The 23,032-nt window shown below is 43.1% G+C and overlaps 1 protein-coding gene across 2 annotated transcripts in view; it reads right to left on the minus strand.

Moving 5' to 3' along the window:
- CTIF (cap binding complex dependent translation initiation factor) overlaps nt 1-23,032 on the minus strand; it is a 182,600-nt gene that overhangs the window by 61,325 nt on the left and 98,243 nt on the right. For both annotated transcript variants that reach the window (XM_032214565.1, XM_032214564.1), the window contains exon 7: nt 14,856-14,932. In XM_032214565.1, the coding sequence (XP_032070456.1) occupies nt 14,856-14,932 (77 nt within the window). The remainder of the gene's footprint in view (nt 1-14,855; nt 14,933-23,032) is intronic.

Raw genomic sequence — 23,032 nt, forward strand, 5'->3', positions numbered from 1 at the left:
GCCTGGGTGCTAGATGCCACCCCCCCCTCCAAACTCTGTCTTTTAACGAGCCCGGCTGAAGTTTCACGCACCGCTCACTGTAGCGCCTAGACTCCCAGGGAGAGAGGGAGGGGGGGAGGGAAGAGCTGGAGCTACTAAACAGGTAGCCAAGCTAAGTGCTTGAAGGACCCTATCCCATCAGCGAGTGGGAATAATTGCTTTGGCGGGCTGTAACTGGCCCAGGGACGGTAGTTTGAGGATCCCTGATTTAGTGCAATATAAAAAGTGCAAGAATGCAAAGATTTTTCTGCGGACCACCAAAATTTTCTCACGGACCATCAGTGGTCCATGGACCCCCAGTTGGTGACTGCTGATCTAGGCCATGGATGTCCCCAAAGGTGCTGTTTTGAGAGGCAACTGAACTTTCTGATTTTTCTTTGGAGAGAAATTTTTCTTTCTTCCAGAAATAAAAGTAGTCCTCGACTTACAACCATTCATTTAGTGACCATTCAAAGTTACAACGGCACTGAAAAAAGTGACTTATGACTGTTTTTCACATTTATGATCATGGCAGTATCCCCAGGGTCATGTGATCAAAATTAAGATGCTTGGGCAACTGACTCATATTTATGACGGTTGCAGTGTGCCGGGGTTATGGGATCAGCTTTTGTGACCGTCAGACAAGCAAAATCAACGGGGAAGTCAGATTCAGTTAAGAATTTCTTTTACCAACTTAACAACTGCAGTGATTCATTTAACAACTGTGGGAAGAAAGGTCGTAAAATGGGGCAAAACTCAACACGTCTCGCTTAGCAACAAGAATTTTGGGCCCAATTGTGGTCTTAAGTCAAGGACTACCTGTACTGAATAAGGTAAAGTTAAAGGATCCCCTCACACATATGTGCTATTCATTCCCGACTCTAGGGGGCGGTGCTCATCCTCATTTCAAAGCCAAAGAGCCAGCGCTGTCTGAAGACATCTTCGTGGCTATGCGGCCGGCATGACTAAATGTCGAAGGCGCATGGAACGCTGTTACCTTCCCACCAAAGCTGGTTCCTATTTTTCTACTTGTGTTTTTACATGCTTTCGAACTCCTAGGTTGGCAGAAGCTGGGACAAGTAATAGGCGCTCACTTCGTTATGCGGCGCTAGGGATTTGAACCGCTGAACTGCCAAGCTTTCTGATTGACAAGCTCAGCATCTTAGCCATTGCGTCCCTGGATAAGATAGATACAATAGCAGAGTTGGAAGGCACCTTGGAGGTCTTCTAGTCCAACCCCCTGCCTAGGCAGGAAACCCTATACCGTTTCAGACAAATAGCTATCCAACATCTTCTTAAAGACTTGCAGTGTTGGGGCATTCACAACTTCTGGAGGCAAGTTGTTCCACTGATTAATTGTTCTAACTCTCAGGAAATTTCTCCTCAGTTCTAAATTGCTTCACTCCTTGATTAGTTTCCACCCATTGCTTAGATCTAAAGTCTAATCTAGCCCTGACAGATCAAGCTTTAGGTCCATTGTATCCACCATTCTGTTCATTACTCTGTCCGACTTCTTGCATTTGGAAGTTCTCAAGTTAGGGCAAAGAATTCACTAGGTGATTTTGGACCCAATGTCTACTCTAGATAAAGAAAGGGCTAACCAAAAATTTTAAAACATGAGAAATGATGGGGTTCCTTGGGAAGGTAGCATGTTCTGCACCCACTTCATCCCAGCTCTTCTCATCCCTTAAATGTGGTGCAAACAAATATCAGGTGGCCAACTTTGGATTTAGAGTTGGCACATTCCAAATATTTTGGACTACTATAGAGTGCATCCCTCTCTCAGTGGTCATGCTAGATCAGAATTATGGCCATTGTACCGAGGTGGTGCAGTGGTTAGAGTGCAGTACTGCAGGCCACTTCAGCTGACTGCAGTTCGGCGGTTCAAATCTCACCGGCTCAGGGTTGACTCAGCCTTCCAGCCTTCCGAGGTGGGTAAAATGAGGACCCAGATTGTGGGGGCAATAATGCTGACTCTGTAAACCGCTTAGAGAGGGCTGAAAGCCCTATGAAGCGGTATATAAGTCTAACTGCTATTGCTATTGCTATTGTATTTGCTTTATCTGGAATTAAGTCCTATTTGACTGCCTCCCTGGTAAACATGAATAAAATTGCACAGTGAAATATAAAACAAACCATACAGACAAGGAAACAAAAACTTTGAGAGATTGTAAATTCTGATCACTGGTTTTCCATGCAACTGACAGCCCAAACTACATAAAAGGGTTTTTTTTTAAATAAAAAAAGGAGATTGCTAATTTCAAGCAGCAAATTCAAAGGACAAACTCACAACCAGATAAACACACAATTATTTGTCAGAATCCCTTTTTAAAAAAGAAATATATGCATATACAATCGCTTCATTATTCCTTTACTTGTCCCCTGACTGGCTCATTCTGGACATTTAGTGGAAGGTTTATAAACAGGCCCATTAACTTCTTCAAGATCAGATAACTAAGCACACAATCACAGTTGGAGCCCCTAACCTGGACAAACTATGTCCTATTTAAGAGACCATGATTTTAAATTACTCCACCAGTGTTTTGACCTGGGCTTCACAAAATCACAAAGCAGACTCCTTGTCCTGAAAAAAAAACACCCCTTTTTATTAAGCTAATGTGAATTCCTCTCATTCATATCCAGCAAAGTCCCGGCAAACAGTCTTTCAAGGGTGAATTTACAACCACAGACCTTATCAGGCTTGGAGAGCTGCCAGGCCGATATCTTCCAAACGTAATATGGTACAAGAAAATACTTGGCAAGGAGTCTCTGAGAGTCACGAACTAATCTTCACATTAATTAAGTGAACTAATTGTCTCCTGCAAACTCCACTCCCCTTTCACTCCTCCCTATTGGAGGGGCCATTCACTGTCCTGTGCCTTTACTCCTGAGTCGACCCTTGTTCCTTAATTGTTCCCTTCTCCTGGCAGCTCTGGGCATGTGTCCATCAGGAACAAGCTCCAGCTGATCTTCTGCCCCGCTGATCTCCAACTTCAAAGGCAGCTGATAACTGTCGGACGGCCTTGGCCCCATCTCTGCCTCCGACAGAGAGCACTCATCAGAGCCTTCCCCAGACTCTAGGACGGGCCCATGTTCCTCCCCAACCTCCTCACTGTCCAAATCAGCTCTGCTGGCAGGCCACAACAACCAGCTTCCTTCCTTCCTTCCTTCCTTCCTTCCTTCCTTCCTTCCTTCCTTCCTTCCTTCCTTCCTTCCTTCCATGAATCTTTGACCTAGGGCAATGAGTAATCTCTCTCTACTTTTTATTTTATTTCCCCCAAATACTTCATAGCCTGGCCTTTGAGTCAACAAACTAGGGCTGTTCAAGCATCAGACAGGAGAGAGAACCTCCCCTGGGGGCTGTCAGGAAGGATAAACTAACCCCAATTTTCCATGGCATACAGTGACTTCCGATCGGTGGTTTTTGCAAAAAGCACATCGCGCTTGGGAACATGCGCCAAGGCCTGCCAATAAACGCAATGCCCTTCGTTCTTCCACAAGTATCTATAACTAGAGATGTGCAGCCAAGGATGGGTTTGGTCATTCTGAATCATGGTGAAAGCCGGCTCTCATTCTCCGTAACCGCGCTGGGAGTTTCTGTACTTTTTTTTTTTTTTTAATAATTCAGAAAAACTGACTTCACGCTTCCCTTTCGGCTGCTGAATGAATGATTCAAAATATGTTGTCACTCAACCTTGTCAGAAGTTAAAATGTGTACGAATGTTCCATGACATACAAGCACCTTGGCCAATTCCTGGGAAGAGAGCTAGATGTAAATCCAAATATGTTTCTGCACATTATGTTGGCTGTTAGAGTTAGAATAACTTTGTGGGTAACTTAACAAGATGATTAGTGGCTCACATTTTGTTTTAAAAAACCCCAGTCATTCTCCGCTCCAGTTCTCTGGAAGCAGGCTGATCATGTAACTGGATTGCTATGTGGGTCTGACGCATTTTCCCACCGCATTTTCAGGTGGAAAAATCCAATATTTCCCACAAGTGAAAAGAACAACTTTTGGGATTGGCATGGGGTCCTGGAATTGGATTGTTCCATCTTAGTTCTTCCTGGAACAAACTAAAGATCCTTCCTGAGCCCAGGGCAGAATCAAGATGTTAAGGACCAGAAATTGCTGTATAACCTATCAACTACGGGAGTAACGATTATGGAAAGATACCTTAATTCCAACAAGGGATGATTTGGCTGCAAAAGCTGATGGAGGTAGCAAAGATGGCTAAATTGAGTGCTCTAATTAAAAGAGAAGAATACAGCTAACTTTGTCTCTACTTGGAAATTGTTTCTGGACTTTGTGTTTGAGGTGGGGAAAAAAATGAAACTTTTGATTTTGGGTACTGCTGATTAGATAGGTTTTTGGTTATAGAAGTCATTAGTAAATAATACTGTGTAAAAGTAAAAAATTGAGACTGCATGGTATTACCTTATGCTACTGTGCTAAAAAGAGTCAAAGTCAATGATTTTCTTTTTCTTTTACCTTTTACCCATCATTTTCTCCTCTCCTTTTTTCTTTCCTATTTTCTCATTATTTTTTATATTACTGTGTACTTTATATTTGATAAATAAACTAATAAAACTTGAAACCGGGAGTACAGGTACTCCTCAACTTACGAACAAAATTGAGCCCAAAATTTCTATTTTTAAGTGAGACATTTGTTAAGTGAGTGTTGCCCCATCTTATGAACTTAACAATTGTTATGTGAATCACTATAGTTGATAAATTATTAATACGGTTGTTAAGTGAATCTTGCTTCCCAACTGGCTTTGCTTGGCAAAAAGTTGCAAAATGACCTTGGGACACAGCACTGGTCGTAAGTATGAAACAGGTGGCAAGCATCTGAAATTTGATCACACGATCATGGGGCTGCTACAAAGGTTTTAAGCGTGAAACATGGTCACAGGTCCCTTTCTTCAGGGCCTTTGCAACTTTGAACTGTCACTAAATGAATTGTTATAAGTCAAGGACTACTTGTAATAGGATTCTTCAGCATCAGTGTCTCTGTAGAGAGCCTAGATCAGTGATGGCTAAACTTTTTGTCTTTGCATGTGAAAGCCATAAAGCAATGCAAGCATGACCCCTGCACGTGCTCCCCCGTGCATACGCACGCATCTCCTGTATGTGCCCCGCCCCCGCGCATGCGCGGCAGAGACCCGAAAACCAGCTGGCTGGTGGGAGGCACGTGCACATGAACAGTGGAGCTGAGCTGGGGTGACAGCTTGCGTGCCCGCAGAGAGGGCTCTGCGGGCCACCTGTGGTCCACGCAGGCCATAGGTTCACCATCACGGGCCTAGATGGAACACACCACCTGTTTTTAAATTACTGTAGATTATATTTTAATCTGAAGGGGGGGGGCGGTTAAAGATGCTGAGCTTGTCAGCCCAGGTTTGAGACCCATCGGGGTGAACTCGTGTTACTTGCTCCAGGTCCTACCCACTTAGAAGTTCGAAAGCATTCAAAAGCAATTAGATAAATAGGTACCACTTTGGTGGGAAGGTAACATCTTGGCATGTAACCATACTGGCTACATGAGCATGGAAGCATCTTCAGACAATATTGGCTCCCTTGGCTAAGGTTCCAATCCTAAGTGTTCTAATATCTCACGGGTTGCCACAAAGAAGAGGGAGTCAAACTATTCTCCAAGGCAACTGAGTGTAGAACAAGAAGCAATGGGTGGAAGCTAAGCAAGGAGAGAAGCAACTTAGAACTGAGGAGAAATTTCCTGACAGTTAGAACAATTAATCAGTGGAACAACTTGCCTCCAGAAGTTGTGAATGCTCCAACACTGGAAGTCTTTAAGAAGATGTTGGATAGCCATTTGTCTGGAACGGTATAAGGTTTCCTGCCTAGGCAGGGGGTTGGACTAGAAGACCTCCAAGGTCCCTTCCAACTCTGTTATTCTATTCTATTCTATTCTAAGAAACAGAGGTGAGCACCGACCTCTAAAGTCAGACACGACTGGACAGGGGAAACCTTCACCTTCACCTTGTACTTTGAACCACCGTTTCTAATCTGGTGCCTTTCATATAAATGCACACACAATTCTTATAATCCCACTACTGGGGAGGCCATAAATGCAGTGTGTGATATTATCTCCCATAAGTCAGCAGACTGAGAAGGGCTGGCTTAGATCTAGCTAAATAATGTAACTGTAAAAAAATGAAAAGCATTTGGCGACGTTTCTGGTGGTATCCTCATTACTAAAAGGATAAAATAAGGCTGAATGATACCATTAGATCAGGGGTGTCAAACTGGTGGCCCGCAAGCCGGATGCCTCACGCGCAGGCCACACCCACTCCAGTTCTGCGAAGGGGGGGGAAACGTTGCAAAACGTCACGTGACGGCAATGTGATGTGGCGGGTTAGACACTTGCAAATGAGACGGATTCATCATTGGATGGATGTCCAAACCGAGAGTATTAATTATATGAAATTGGAGAACCGGTATTTGGGTGGAAAGTCAGAGAGTTTTGTTTTTTTTATTAGTAATCTCGATGAAGGGGTTGAGTAGATGATTATCTGGTCTGAGGATGATTAAGATGTCATTGCTGACTTACAACCATAACTGGGACCAGAATTTCCATGTAACGCTGCAGTCATAAATCGAGACTGAACTTATATTCCATTTTTATAGTAGTCGTTAAATGAATGCTGCTTCCCAAATAGGCTTTTTTTTGGGGGGGGGGGCTAGAAATAGACAAAAAAGATTGCAAGCCTATATTCATGTGACCCGACAATACTGCAATTGGTCATAAATGTGAGACGATTGCCATGCACCTGAATTGCAACCATATTTGTATGTGTGTGTATATGTGTGTGTGTGTGTGTGAGAGAGAGAGATGATGGTTAAGTGTTAGTACAGGTGGTAAGTTCCTTTTTTCGAGGTCCCTGTAACTTTGAACCTTTGAATTTAAACTATCATAAGTCGAGGACTACCTGTAAAACACGAAGGATGGATAAACATCTTAGAAGAGATAGAGAAGTCTGAAAAGCTCTTGGCAACTGTCTCACATTTATGACTGACTGCAACGTCCTGCAGATCATATTTGCAACCTGAACTCTGGAGCCTGAAAAGAAGGATGAGGTTTAACAGGAACGAATGTAAGTTCTGTATTTGGGTAAGAAAAATAAAAGGAACAACTACAGAAGGGAAAATGTGGCTTGGCAGGAATGTTAGTAAAAAAGATCTAGTGTTCTACTACACCACTGGTTGAAATTGTGGAGAATGGTTACGGGGTCCAGTTCTCTGCTGGGCAACCTGCAGAGCAACTGGAAGAAAATCACCCAAAAACTTGGCCACTTAAAAAAATATATCAAGAAACTATAAAATTATAAAATTCAAATCCATCAGCTTAGGGTTTCCAGAAAAAAAAAAGTAAGAGGTTTATCAAATAAATTGTCTGGAATAAAATATTACTGAACAACTTGTGGGTTAGAGAAATTCCATGCTCAGAAAAAGACTTTTATAGACACCAGAGTTAATACAGGTAGTCCTCAACTTACAACAGTTCATTAGCGACTGTTCAAACTTACAATGACACTGAAAAAAATGACTTATGACTGTTTTTCACAGTTACAATCTTTGCAGCATCCTCATAACCATATGATCAAACTTCAGATGCAACCTTCTGATCAGCAAAGTTAATGGGCAAGCCAGATTAACTTAAGTGTTACTAACTTAATAACTGCAGTGATCCACTTAACAACTGAAGCAAGAAAGGTCGTAAAATAGGGCAAAATTCACTTAACAAATACCTCACTTAACAACAGAAATGTTGGGCTCAATTGCTGTAGTAAGTCGAGGACTACCTGCACATTGGAAAATCAATTAAAACATTTAAAAAGTTTTGAAACTGAAAAAAAAAGGAAGCAGCCAGTGAAAATTCTGAGTCGTCAATTCGTAATTATAAAAGAGAACTGCAGCTGTCTGGATATTAAAAGCTACTTTAGAGGAAAAAAAGTTTTGGAATGCATGAAAGAAATGGCAAGAAAAAAGATTATCTCCTTTGATAGCTATTCAAAAGAAACATTTTAAAAAAGTTTTGTACAGTGCAAATAGGACTGTCCACTCAATTATGACATAAATGATCAAAGCGATGAATCAGCTCTTGAACTGCCTTGCAAAAATAACAGCAACAGAGCTAGGTTATAAATTAAAAGCAACCCACCAAACTAGAAATCAGAAGCCAACCTAGAAAATTAAATTGGAAAATGAAATAAATCAATTTCACAAAGATATTCACAATATATAAAAACTTAGAGCAACAAAAATGGGAAAAATGAGAAAATAAAGGCCAATGGGAAAAAGGTTGCCAATCCCGACAGCAAAATAACTGCAGAAGTCATGGAAGAATTAAAATAAAGAATACCGGCCACTTCTAACAAAATGGAACAATATGAAAGTAGAGCTAAACAATTCCAAAAACAATAGGTACATTCAAACAAAGGAACACTTGTTCTTCCAGAAATCTTAATTGAAAACATACAATCAAGTGGACTTCCCAAAAATAAGGAAGAAATATTGGAATTTTAGGGATAAAAAAAAAGGGGATAACCTTCCAAAAAACAGAATTATACGACCACATGGATATATACAGAAAGACAAATAAAAATAGGAGGAAACAGTAAACATAACCTCAACAGCAGAAAGGGTAAAAAGACAAAATCAGAAGAAGAAGAATTTGAGTACCATAGGAAAAAAATAAACTTCATGGATTTTAGCTCACATATCTATTCATTTGACAGTCCTGTCTTACAAATCCTTTTGATTAAGTGTTGCAACAAAGGTTAAGAAGAGATGGTTGGCTCAATACAGGCTGACATTTTTGATCATGAAAAACAAAACAAAACACACAAAAAGCAAAGAGCTTTTGGGTTGAATAGCTGTGGTCTCGTTTTCTTTTGTTCTGACGTTTTGCCAGCAGCTGTGGCTGGCATCTTCGGAGGCAGAGTAGGCTGCTTTGTGGTGTATCTCTTAACAGATGACAGACAACTGAAATGGGATGAACAGGCTTTGGAATCTAAACCGGATAAGATGCCCATAAGTAAGGCTGAGCACCAAAGAATGGAGGCCTTTGAACTCTGATGCTGGGGAAGATTCCTGCGAGTCCCTTGGACTGCAAGGCGATCAAACCGGTCAGTCCTAGAAGAGATCAACCCTGGCTGCTCCTTAGAAGGCCAGATCCTGAAGATGAAACTCAAAATACTTTGGCCATCTAACAAGAAGGAAGGTCTCCCTGGAGAAGAGCCTCATGCTGGGAAGGATTGAGGGCAAAAGAAGAAGGGGATGACAGAGAATGAGGTGGCTGGATGGAGTCACCAAAGCAGTTGGCCTGAGCTTAAATGGACTCCGGGGGAAGGTAGAGGACAGGAAGGCTTGGAGGAACGTTGTCCATGGAACGTTGTGATGGGTCGGACACAACTTCGGAACCTGCGAGTTGCTTGGGTTGCTGCCGGCATTACTGCTAGTTTGGCACGCAAAACATTTGTGCTGGCTCAGTAGCTAAGACACTGAGCTTGTCGATCAGAAAGGTCGGCAGCTCGGCGGTTCAAATCCCTAGCGCCGCGTAATGGAGTGAGCTCCCGTTACTTGTCCCAGCTTCTGCCAATGTTGCAGTTCGAAAGCACATTAAAAATGCAAGGAGAAAAATAGGAATCACCTTTGGTGGGAAGGTAACAGAGTTCCGTGCGCCTTTGGCATTTAGTCATGCCAGCCACATGACCACGGAGACGTCTTCGGACAGCGCTGGCTCTTCGGCTTTGAAACGGAGATTAGCACTGCCCCCTAGAGTCGGGAACGACTAGCACATATGTGCAAGCAACCTTTACCTTTTTAGGAAAACATTTTAAATGTGGCAGAATGAAAAAAAATGGAATAATTGACCTCTGCATGGTCTACGGTTGAAATAAATGGAAGGCAAGGTGAACAGTATCTAAAGTTGGCAATGACTTTAAGTTGGAGCCACCAGGAAGGAAACAGAAGGCTTAACATTTGCTGTACAAAAAGTACTAGCCACAACTCACATAAAAACATTTTAAAAAGCAAAAGTGAAACCAGAGCACCTGTGGACCACACAAATAAAAAAACAGGACTATCCATTACCTAAACCCGCATTATAAGACATGATTGTGCAGTTAAAATGATACGCCAAAACCTATACATGACCCAGTATATGTCATAATCCGGTTTATAGATGTATTGGGTATGTTGTCATAAGGTTGACAAAGTGTTTCGGAATGGCGATGAAAAACTATTATGGTATTTCTGAATTCAGGCAGATCTACGCCTAGGACCCAGCTTGTCTAACATTACATTACAGGGAATCCTTGTCCTACAACTACAATTGAACTCAAAAATTTATGTTGCTCTAACTGAGGCATTTGTTAAGTGGATTTTGCTCATTTTACGTCCTTTCTTACAGTTATTAGGTGAATCAGTACAGTTTTCACATTAGTGACGTAGTTGTTAAGTGAATCTATTAAGTGATTTTGCTTGTCAGAGGGTTCCAAGGAGGGAATCACATGACTCTGGGACATTGTGACCGTCATAAATATGAACCAGTTGCCCAGCATCTGAGTAAGTAAGTGAGTGAGTAAGTAGGAAAAACGCTTTCATAAGTCGCTTTTTTCAGTGCCGTCGTAACTTTGAACAGTCACTAAATGAACCATTGTAAGTCGAGGACTACTTGTACTTGAGGAAAATGCAAGACTCCCTTATAGGAAAATGCAAGCCTCCATTGTGTATTGCTACACAACGATACCAGCGTATCTAAGATTTGGCTAGTCTAAATAAAAGAGGAATTGCAGGGTGACATGATAGCAGGATTCCAATAAGCCACCAAGGACAGGGGATCAAATTATTCTCCGAGGTACCAGAGGGAAAGATAAGAAACGATGCTTAAAAACTGATCAAAGAGTGAAGCGACCTGGAATTAAGGAGAAACTTCCTAACAGTGAGGACAATTAACCAGTGGGACAGCCTGCCTTCAGAAATCGTGGGCCCTCCATCACTGGAGGCTTTTAAGAAGAGACTAGATAGAAGAGATGAGAAGAGACTCTGGATGATTGGTGACATTATGGTCAATTGAAAATATGAACGTATATCATAAATTAATGGGAATTCTTTGTTCTAATCTCTGCTTTTTCTCTTTAGAGATAGGCGATATTATAATACTTTAAAGACATATTGTTACTTGATAGATAATTATGGATTCAAGGAAATAAGGGCTGAGTCAAATTATAATTCTAATTAATTCTAATTCTAGGTTTGCCACCACTGTTCTAGAGCCGAGGTGGTGCAGTGGTTAGGGTGCAGTACTGCAGGCCACTTCAGCTGACTGTTATCTGCAGTTCAGCGGTTCTAATCTCACCGGCTCAAGGTTGACTCAGCCTTCCATCCTTTCAAGGTGGGTAAAATGAGGACCCGGATTGTTGACCATTGTGTACACCATTCTGGGTTGTACAAATAAAGGCGGGATCGAACCCTGACAAAAGTATGTAAATAAAGTCTGGCTGATTAAACTATTAAGGAAAAAAAAGGGGGAGGGGAGATTCTTATCCAGTTTCTTTTTCTCCTTCGGAAACCTCAGCCAAGCCTGTTATCAAAGGTGGGAAATGAAGAAAAATGGTTCCCCGGGAAGGAGCTTAGAAAATGTGATTTTTTTTCTTTTTTTGCGGAAACATAGCAAAGTCTTATTTGCCAACAGCTATTTTAAGCTTTGGATGGAAATCAAGGTGTCATTTCCTCCAGATAGGAAGTCAATTAAAACGTGAACAATAAAAAAAAAATTTTTTTGGTTTTGGTTATGTAAACACCAAGTCAAATCACCTGTAGAAAAAGTCGCTCAATAGAGGGACTCCTGTTGCCTGTTATTTAATCTGTGAATATTGACCCAATACAGCCTCTTGCAGCCTCAAGAGATAAGGAACGAGGGAGTTTAGCTTATGCAGGTAGTCCTCGACTTAAAACCGTTCGTTTAGTGGCTCTTCGGAATGACAACGGCACTGAAAAAAGCGACTGATGGTCATTTTTCACACTTACGATCATTAGCACTTAGATTTATATACCGCTTTGCAGTGCTTTACAGGGTTCACCGACAAATGCGCGGCCGACAAATGTGTGCCGACAAAACCGCGATGTCAAAAGCGCGCCCATTAAAGCGCATCGACAAATGCGCGCCGACAAAAGCGCGCCATCAGCAAACAACATAGTGGGACACGAAAACGTTAGCAACCCTAACTCTTACCCTAACCCTAACCCTAACCTAAAAACCCTAATCGCCGCAGTTTTGTGGGCGCGCTTTAGTGGGCGCGCTTTCGACGTTGCGGTTTTGTTGCTGCGGTTTTGTCGCCGCGGTTTTGTCGGGCGCGCATTTGTCGGGTCACGGCTTTACAGCCCTCTCTAAGCGGTTTACAGAGTCAGCCTATTTCTCCCCCAACAAGAGGGGTCCTCATTTTACCACCCACCACCCTCGGAAGGATGGAAGGCTGAGTCAACCTTGAGCTAGCAAGTCAACAGAAGCAGCCTGCAGTTCTGCACGCGAACCACTGCTTCGCTTCGGCTCTTACTCTAGCATTTCCATGGTCACGTGATTAAATTTGGATATTTGGCATGTATTTATGAGGGTTGCAGTGTCCGGGGGGGCATGTGATCACCTTTGGCAAACTTCGGGCAAGGGAAGTCAATGGGGAAGCCAGATTCACTTAATGAATGTGGTAAAAAAAAGGTCGTAAAATGGGGCAAAATTCATTCAATTGTCTTGCTTAGCAATGGGTTCAATTATGTTCATATTAAGTCAAGGTCTATCTGTACTCCATTCTTCCTGTATTGCAGGGCCATATAACCTGAGGACTTCTTGTAATCTCTTACTTACATCCTGAGGTACAACCTACAAGCCTTGGCCACTATAGGTAGTCCTTGACTTACGACCAAAATTGGGACCAAAGTTTACTTTATTAAGCAAGGCAGTTGTTAAGTGAGTCAAACACCCAATTTTGCAATCTTTTTTTTTGCCACAGATGTTAAAGCGAATCACTGCAGCCGTTAAACGAATCACGTGCAGTTATTCAGTGAATCTGAAACCATCTGGGAAGGTCGCAAATGGCGATCATGCCACCCAGGATACTGCAGCTACTATATAAATACATGCTGGTTGCTGAGCACCCAAAATTTGATTGCATGGCTGTGGGAAGGCGAGGACCAGTCATAAGTCACACTTTTTTTTTTACTGCTGTTGTAACTCTGAATGGTTGTAAATAGAGGACTACCTGTACCTATTTTTCTCCTGATCTTCCTCATTTTGGGGAAGGTGCATCCCGGGATGCTCTCAAAGACCAACTATCGGTTGGAAAAGTCTTACAAGGAGTTACTGATGTTATTCAGGATCTCCTCTCTGTAGAAGAAGAAGTAGTAGCAGAACTCCAAGGTGGAGTTAGAGGGCTCCGCTTGAATCCCTACATAGCTACAAATGGAGTCCCTTGAATTCAGTTGACCCTTATCTAAATCCAAGCACGTGCTATCCTTCAGTTAAGAAGATTCCTGTGCATAGGCTATTTAGCAAATAAATCAATTTGTGTGGACCTGATGTTTCACACCTCACAGTTCCCAAGTAATCTGCTTGCTTTAAGATTGAGAAAGGACCAGTGGTGAAATTCATTTTTTTTTTACTACCGGTCCTGTGGGTATCACTTGGTGGGCGTGGTGTGGCTTGGTGGGCATAGCAGGGGATGGATACTGCAAAATCTCTATTCCCTCCCCCACTCTGGAGCCAGCCAGAGGTGGCATTTGCCGGTTCTCCGAACTACTCAAAATTTCCGCTACCGGTTCTCTGAACTGCTCAAAATTTCCGCTACCAGTTTTACAGAACCTGTCAGAACCTGCTGGATTTCACGCCTGGAAAGGACCCATTTAAGGACTTGAGGACCCAACACTTAAGAAGAGGACTCAGCTCTCTTTTCCAGGTGCCCCTTGATCGAGGGCAGTAGGGCCATCACTCATCCCTGCTGTGAGGGAATCGTGAGGCATCTGCCACAGGCCTCTCACAACATGGCACCCTGAGAACGCCTTCCCCGTGATGCATGTATAGAGTAGAAAACAATTTCAGAGAGAGGAGAACAACTTTACAGTTGCTCAGATTAGTTTAGTTTTAATTTATTAATTAAATTTATTTATTTATTTATTTATTCACTGCCTATCCTGGTCCATCACTGGAAGCAACTTTTGCTTTGTAGCTAATAAGACCCCCCCATTTCCCTGAAAATAAGACCTCCCCGGATAATAAGCCCAATTGGGCTTTTGAGCACATGCGCAGAAATAAGCCCTCCCCCTGAAAATAAGCCTTTCCCTATAATATTTAAACACATGCGCAGCCAGTCCCTGCCATTTCCTGGAGGATAAGGTAGGGAATATGCCTCATGCACCTGCCATCCATGTGGAGCGGCCTTGGAGAGGCCGCTCCTTCAAGCCCACCCTTTTCTTAGTGGCGGCTGCCAAAAGAGCGGCAAGCCCAGCGATGCTAGGGGTGGCGAGAGTGTGCCAGAAACAGAGACAGAACTTCCGGCCCTCTCTGGATCAGCTGATCCCACGGGCCGAGGTTAAGGGGCGCGCTGCACCTCAAAAATAATAAGGCCAAGCACTTATTTTTAGGGGGGGGGTCAAAAGAAAATAAGACCCTGTCTTATTTTCGGGGAAACATGGTAGGATGAGTCCTGCATTGGAGTTTCCCTCTATGCTTCACTTCTGACGTGGACAATAAGAAGAACCAGTTTTTGGGGAGTGGGGCAAGGGGGAATTACTAACAGAAATTCAGAAGGCAAAGTCTTTCTCCTACCTCCGGTCGTTCCGCCTCCTCCTGAATAGCTTTTTGGTGTGTGCAATTTCTGCTTCATGTGGCAATGGATGGCAGCCCTAGCATAAAACAGGGGGGGAGAGAGAGAGAGAAAGGAGATGGTTATAAGCTCAATTAGAAGATCCAGAAAATACTCATGATTATGGTCAGGAGCAGTAGGTAATTGTCCCTGGCCTTCAGAACCTCTTGAAATGTCGGTTCAGACAAACAGCTCACTTTAATTATTCACAAGAGTTGCCAGAAAGAAGTAAGCTTATGATGATTAAGGGTAGAATTGCATGCTATTCATACAATCGAGCTTCACAGGAGTGGGCTTCAAAAATTTCAGCAACGGGTTCTCTGCCCAGTTGCTGGGTGGGCGTGGCCTAGTTGGCCTCCTGCACCACTGCAGCGGTGGTGGGGGAGGCTTTTCACCTTCCCCAGGCTCTGGAGGCTTTCCTCGAGCCTCTAGGAGGGTGGAAAATTTCCTCCCCCTGGCTCCCGAGGTGTTCCAGGAGGCCCATTTTCCCCCTCCCCGAGCCTCTACATGGGCCCTGCACTTACCTCGCATCCAAAATGGGCCGCATGGAGACTTGTGGGAGGGGCGAGGTGGGAGGGGCCAGCCAGGGGTGGGATTTGGAGGTTCTCCGAACCGGCCGTAACATTAGCTACGGGTTCTCCCGAACCCGGGCAAACTTATAGCAGCCCACCCCTGAAGCTGCACCATTGCAATGCAGTGTGAAAAAAAATCTATTGCTTCAAAGCTTTAAGACCATTGCACATCATATATCCATGACCACTGTAAAGTATTCTGGGAATTGAAGTGCATAGGAACCGAGATTGTGGATGCTTGGACTAGAGTAGACTTCTCAAATTCTGGTATCCATCCAAAATTATTGTAGTAGGGAAAATGCTTTCCATCTGTGTACAGTATCACCAGGTGTCAACTTTCCCAGGTAGACCAGACAGAGAAAACAACCAAATGAACTACTGCAATTCTACTTTATTGCAAGGCTAATTAACAGAATCTTGCAAATCTGAAAGTAAAGATCACTTTTTACACCCTGATAAATGCAGAAGCATCTGGACCGTCACTTTGAGAACAAAATGTAGGACCACAACTGGTCTCCCCCCACCCCCCAACTGCCTTTTTATCAGCATAATACACTTCTGATTTGCCTTGGAGCAGGGGTCAGCAAACTGCGGCTCTGGAGCCGCATGTGGCTCTTTGCTCCCTCTGCTGCGGCTCCGTCACCGGTCAGCGCCACAATTTTGAGAGGAGCTTCCGATGGGGGGGGGGGGGGAGAGAAGCACAGTGTGCCAGGAGAAGACTCTATGGCAAAGGGAGGGTTTTCCTGTTGTCTCCACAATTGATAGGGCTTTCGGTTATGACAGGTAGAGGGAAAAGTATGCCACGCTAGGAGGAGACTCTATGGTGGGGGAACTGAACTTCCGGTCAGCTCCAGAATTGAACAGGGGGCTTCCGCTTAGGACCTTTGTGGCTCCTGGTGTTTTCTTTTCTGTGAGAAATGGGTCCAAATGGCTCTTTGAGTGTTTAAGTTTGCCGACCCCTGCCTTAGAGGCAATTTCATTGTTACTCGAGGTGTTTTAAGATAGTTTAATCCGGTAACAGATAGCACAATTGGACCCCTATTATTTACTTAATATATTTCTCTGCTGCATTCCAGGAGTAAAACATCTTAGCAAGAGGCACATAGTTGGAATAAAAGAGAAAGTCAAGTGGATAGTAAGGCAAGGAAACAACTTACGATAAATCAAAGCATTCAATATAAAACAAATGTGAAATCTGGACATTTAAAAGGTGAGAGTGGAAGGAAAAACATTCACGAGCATCATTCATACAACTGTGGTATCAAGACTTTATCTTAAAAGCCTCTCGAATAGCATTGAGTGGGGCCATTCCTGCAGTAGAGGTTTGCCCGCAATTAATACAAATGACAACTTGTAAGATGCCAAGAAGCCTACAAGTCAGGAGCCCCTTAGAACAGCTTTCTATATTGGCTCACTCATAAGAAGAGATTAGACAGCCACTTGTTTGAAATGGTATAGGGTTTCCTGCTTGAGCAGGGGGTTGGACTAGAAGACCTCCAAGGTCCCTTCCAACTCTGTTATTCTGTTAAATGAAGATACCAATTCCAGAGTGTTCTTGGTGGCTGCTCCACTGTTGTCCAAACTGAAATGGTTTGGAGTCGTTGCTTCTTTACCAGTTGGATGTCAACCTCTCCGGTCCTCATCCTACTTTTCCAGAACTTGCCTCCCCATCTCCTAACATTTCTTACATTCCATGTTTTCATATTAATCTTCTCCCCATCTAGTAAGAAAACCACATTAAATCATCATATCTCCTCTCTTTTTAGAATGGGCCCTCTCATCAGATCCATTAAACCACTGAATATGGATTTAGCTTACAACCCAATTCCACCCTTGAAGTCAGAAAATGGAAAAGGCTCAGTTCCACCTATCTAGCCAGTATGGCCAATGATCCGGGATGATAATTGGAGGAATTCCTTCTGAATTCCCCACTCTTGCAGCAGACATTCCACAATGTTGGAATTCTCTTTGTCTGCCCGGCACCATTTGAACCCAGAGAAAAGGCCTGATGATATGTTTACCTTGGTTTGCATGGCCGATTTGTCTGGTGCTCTCAAACAAGTCGGACATCAATAGGCACGCAGAGATAAACAACATCTGCATACCATTTTAAAGAGATAATCAAAAAGTCTAAAAGGAAACAAAGAGACCAGAATATCTCCTCACCATCAGTCAACACCTCGATGAGCGGAGATTAATGCCAAAATAACACTATTCATTTTATTTATTTATTGGAATTTGTCAAACAACGATGATAACAAGAATACGAGAATAAAAATACTATGACGTAGGCACATTAGTGCACTTATGCACGCTCCCTCTACTGACCACTTAAGTATGAAGTAAGGTCCATGGAAGTCAATTTGTGACTGAAACTGAAAATTTGTAGTTGAGACAACTGAATCAGGTAGGGCATTCCAGGCTTTGACAAATCTATTACAGAAATCATATTTTTATAGTCAAGTTTAGAACGATTTACATTGAGGTTAAAGCAGTTGTTCGCGCCTGTTATTATTGCGTTTTAAAACAGAAAAAGTCATTTACAGGTAAAACATTACTACGTACAATTTTGTAAGCAATACCTAAGTCTGATACTAGACCAACAATCAAGAAGCAAATAATACCCCCGTCAAGAAACTACTAACTCAGATAAATAAGCTAACAGTAAAGAACAACCTAATCAAGGAAGACCACTCCCACTAACACAGGAAGCGACCAGTATATAAAATGAGACCAACCCCACTCCTTTACTAGCACTGATGATGTTACCTAGTTTGGTAATGAAATGCGTGCAAAAAGATTTAGCATTTCATTACTATTGTTTAAAGCAGTGGTTCCCAATACCCAGTTCGCAGAATGGTACTGGTCCGCAGCCTGTTGGGAACTAGGTTGAGCGAGCCGAGTTTCCTCTGTACATGTGTGGGATCTAAATTGCATACATGAAAACATTCCCCCCGCTGATCCATGAAAGACAGCTATTCTTCCAAAGTCGGTCCCTGGAGCCAGAAAGGTTGGAGACTGCTGGTTTAAAAAATACCCCACTCCTTGGAAGTAGAGGATCTGTAATAATTGCAGTGTTACTCATTTTCCTAGAACCACAAAACTACTAGTTTGCAAAGAGTTGTTGTTGTTGTTGTTGTTAGTTGCAAAGTCGGGTCTGATCCATTGCGACCCCATGGACAATTCTTCCAGGCCTTCCTGTCCTCTACAACCTCTGGAGCCCATTTAAGCTCAGGCCGACTGCTTCAGTGACTCCATCCAGCCACCTCATTCTCTGTCGTGTCCTTCTTCTTTTGCCCTCAATCTTTCCCAGCATGAGGCTCTTCTCCAGGGAGTCCTTCCTTCTCATTAGGTGGCCAAAGGATTTGAGTTTCATCTTCAGGATCTGCCCTTCTAAAGAGCAGTCAGGGTTGATGTCCTCTGGGACTGACCGGTTTGATCGCCTTGCAGTCCAAGAAACTCGCAGGAGTCTTCTCCAGCACCATAGTCCAAAGGCCTCCATTCTTTGGTGCTAAGCCTTTTTTATGGTCCAACCTTCACAGCCATACATTGCAGCTGGGAAAACCACAGCCTTGACTATATGCACTTTTGTTGGCAGGGGGATGTCTCTGCTTTTTAGTATGCTGTCTAGATTTGCCATAGCTTTCCTCCCCAGGAGGAAGTGTCTTTTAATTTCTTGGCTGCAGTCTCCATCTGCGGTGATCTTGCAAGCAGTAGAATTATTTTATTCACTCTATCCAGCACTTAGCAGACTGGCATGAAAAGAGGCATTCATTCTGCAACTATCTCGAACAATTCATCTCCCTGTTTACCTTATAATTTTCTTACAGACTACCTTTATCTATATAAACCCTTTTCTGAATAAGAAAACTGAATGTGGATGTTTTAAATTCTGGGCTTCTGAAGATTATTTATTTTGACGTTCTTTTATCACTCACTGTATTTTGTTTTGGATATTTTGTCCTTCTCTCCTTTCATGCTGCCTTCCCTCTTGTGCATTACAGTTCTCCGCTGTATGTTCTAGAAAAATGCACGTAGCAATGTGAATTTATTTTGAAATATTTCAGAACAAATGATACGGCCCAGTACTTTGTGCCAGGGCCCTTTGAATTCCAACAGAAGAGAACATTTGTAGCTCAGGGTTGAAATGAGGGGTCCTTGATGTTCTCTGAGCTTGTTTTCTTGCAGTTTCACTGCCCAAACTAGGTAACATCATAAGTTCCTCTAAATTCTTCCTTTAAATAAAGTGAACAAAAACACAAAATAAAGATACAGAGGGAAACTCACAGGGAGGAAGGGAGATTTTTAGGTGTTTGCTGTATTACTTGTATATATTAAGGTAAAGGTTCCTCTCGCACACATGTGCTAGTTGTTCCTGGCTCTAGGGGGCAGTGCACATCTCCGTTTCAAAGCCGCAGAGCCAGTGTTGTCCGAAGACGTCTCCATGGTCATGTGGCCAGCATGACTAAATTCTGAAGGCGCATGGAACGCTGTTACCTTCCCACCAAAGGTGGTCCCTATTTTTCTACTTGCATTTTTACATGCTTTCAAACTGCTAGGTTGGCAGAAGCTGGGACAAATAACGGGAGCTCACTCAGTTATGCGGTGCTAGGGATTCGAACCACCAAACTGCTGACCTTTCTGATCAACAAGCTAAGTGTCTTAGCCACTGAGCCACCGCATCCCTTTTGTATATATTACTTACCTTTAATTTTAAGGTCTGGGATTCAGAATGACTTTCAAATGTGTCTCCTTTCTTTTTTTCAAGTGAGAAAAAGAAATATGACAGGTGCAAAGTAACACTTCCAAGTGTTCCAAATCTCGGGCGTTTCCCAGCTCTCTTTCACCCAGCTCAAGGTGCCCACAAGGTGTGTGTGGTCAAAAAAAAGATGTGATGCCCGTTAAAAACCAGCACAGCCTCAATCATGCTGCAGCCAGCATTCTTGGCCCAGGTTTTTCAAACTCAGCCACTTCAACATGGCCTGGACTTCAACTCCCACAATTCCCCAGCTGGGGACTCCACGGTATTTAAACTTGCCAAGTTTGGAAAAGGCTGCTTTTCCCCCCCCCCCCCCCGACTGCATCCTGTGGATGCCCCTGTGTGACCTGCCTCAACGGAAACGCCAACAGGACACGGATTCGGTGTTCGCTCAGATGCAAGGAAATGGTTTTTCCGCGAGCCACATTGATAAAAGGGTCTCACCGTGTGTGTGTGTGTGTGTGTGTGTGTGTGTATGTGTGTCTGTGTGTGTATCAATGTGTGGGGTGCCTGCGTGGGAGAAGATCTATCCAGCACCTGAGTATCAAGGTTTCCCTGGAAACAAGGCTGTGAGGAACATGTTTAAGTGGATCATAGCTGTCCGAGATAAAGCTATTTTTACTCCTGCTTTTGCAATTGAAGGCAGCTGCAGCAGTATTTGGAGATCTTTGTTATGTTTCGTATCCACAGCTTGCTCAAGCAATCTCAAGAGTTCTTTGGGGAGGTGGGGCGCAACAAGGCAGACGGCAGCATTCTCAAGAGGGGCATCTGACTCGTTCGTTGTCTCTCCTGCAAGGTAGTCAAGATCAGGAAACGGACTCTGCTAGAAACTCAGTACTAGCACTCTATTGCTATAGGCCAGGGATCTCCAAACCTGGCAACTTTTAAGACTTGTGGACTTCAACTCCCAGAATTCCCCAGCCCAGCACCTTCCTTGTCCATTAGCTTTCCTTTGATGGGAAAATTTAGAACTTTCTTTGCATATTACAATCATACAATAGCAGAGTTGGAAGGGACCTTGGAGGTCTTCTAGTCCACCCCCCTGCCTAGGAAACCCTATACCGTTCCAGATAAATGGCTATCCAAGATCTTCTTAAAGACTTGCAGTGTTGGGGCATTCACAACTTCTGGAGGCAAGCTGTTCCACTGATTAATTGTTCTAACTGTCAGGAAATTTCTCCTCAGTTCTAGGTTGCTTCTCTCCTTGATTAGTTTCCACCCATTGCTTCTTGTTCTACCCTCAGGTGCCTTGGAGAATAGCTTGACTCCCTCTTCTTTGCGGCAACCCCTGAGATACTGGAACACTGCTATCATGTCTCCCCTAGTCCTTCTTTTCATTAAACTAGACATACCCAGTTCCTGCAACCGTTCTTCATGTTTTAGTCTCCAGTCCCCTAATCATCTTTGTTGCTCTTCTCTGCACTCGTTCTAGCATCTCCACATCTTTTCTATATCGTGGCAACCAAAACTGAATGGAGTATTCCAAGTGTGGCTTTACCAAGGCATTATAAAGTGGTATTAACACTTCACGTGATCTTGATTCTATCCCTCTGTTTATGCAGCCTAGAACTGTGTTGGCTTTTTTGGAAGCTGCTGGCTCCTATTTAAATGGTTGTCCACTAAGACTCCAAGATCCCTCTCACAGTTACTATTGTTGAGCAAGGTACCATCTATACTGTACCTGTGCATTTTGTTTTTCTTGCCTAAATGTAGAACCTTACTCTTTTCACCACTGAATTTCACTTTATTAGACAGTGCCCAATGTTCAAGTATGTCAAGATCCTTCTGTATCTTAAGCCTGTCTTCTGGAGTGTTGGCTATTCCTGCCAGCTTGGTGTCATCTGCAAATTTGATGAGTTCTCCATTTATTCCCTCATCCAAATCATTGATGAAGATGTTGAAGAGTACTGAGCCCAAAACAGAGCCTTGGGATACTCCACTGCATACTTCCCTCCATGTAGATGCAGTTCCATTGAGGACTACACGTTGAGTGCGGTTGGTCAGCCAGTTACGAATCCATCTGGTGGTGATGCTGTCCAACCCACATTCTTCTACTTTATCTAGTAGTAGGTTATAGCCTACCTTATCAAATGCATTACTGAAGTCCAAGTAAACTATATTGACGATATTCCTCTGGTCCACTAATTTTGTCACTTTGTCGAAGAATGCAATAAGATTAGTCTGGCATGATCTGTTTTTGACAAACCCATGTTGGCTTTTGGCTATTACTTTGTTTACTTCTAGGCGTTCGCTAATTTGTTGCTTGATTATCTTTTCCAGAATCTTTCCTGGTATTGAGGTCAGGCTGATAGGTCTATAGTTTCTTGGATCTATTTTTTTTTTCTTTTTTGAAGATGGGAACCACATCAGCTCTTTTCCAGTCCTCTGGCAGTTCCCCGGTGCTCCAGGATCTCTGAAAGATATAGTTCAGTGGTTCTGAGATCTCATCTGCCAGTTCCTTCAGAACCGTGGGGTGTAATCCATCCAGTCCTGGTGATTTGAACTCGTCTAGGGTAGACAGATGCTCGTTCACCATTTTCTTCCCTATTTCAATTTGTGTTCCTAATATGATTTTTGTGGTGCTGTTTTTGATAGGTTGGACTGTTTTATCCTTTTGTGTAAAGACAGATGCAAAAAATGAGTTAAATAGTTCTGCTTTCTCCCTGTTGCTTGTCACTTTTTTGCCACTTTCTCCCAGCAGTGGACCAATTGTTTCCTTAACGTTTTTTTTGTTTTAAACATGTTGGAAGAAGCTTTTTTGTTATTTTTTACTTTTGTGGCAAGCCTTTCTTCATTGTGAGCCTTAGCT

The sequence above is a fragment of the Thamnophis elegans genome, chromosome 3 (genome assembly GCF_009769535.1).
Source record: "Thamnophis elegans isolate rThaEle1 chromosome 3, rThaEle1.pri, whole genome shotgun sequence".
NCBI lineage: Eukaryota > Metazoa > Chordata > Lepidosauria > Squamata > Colubridae > Thamnophis > Thamnophis elegans.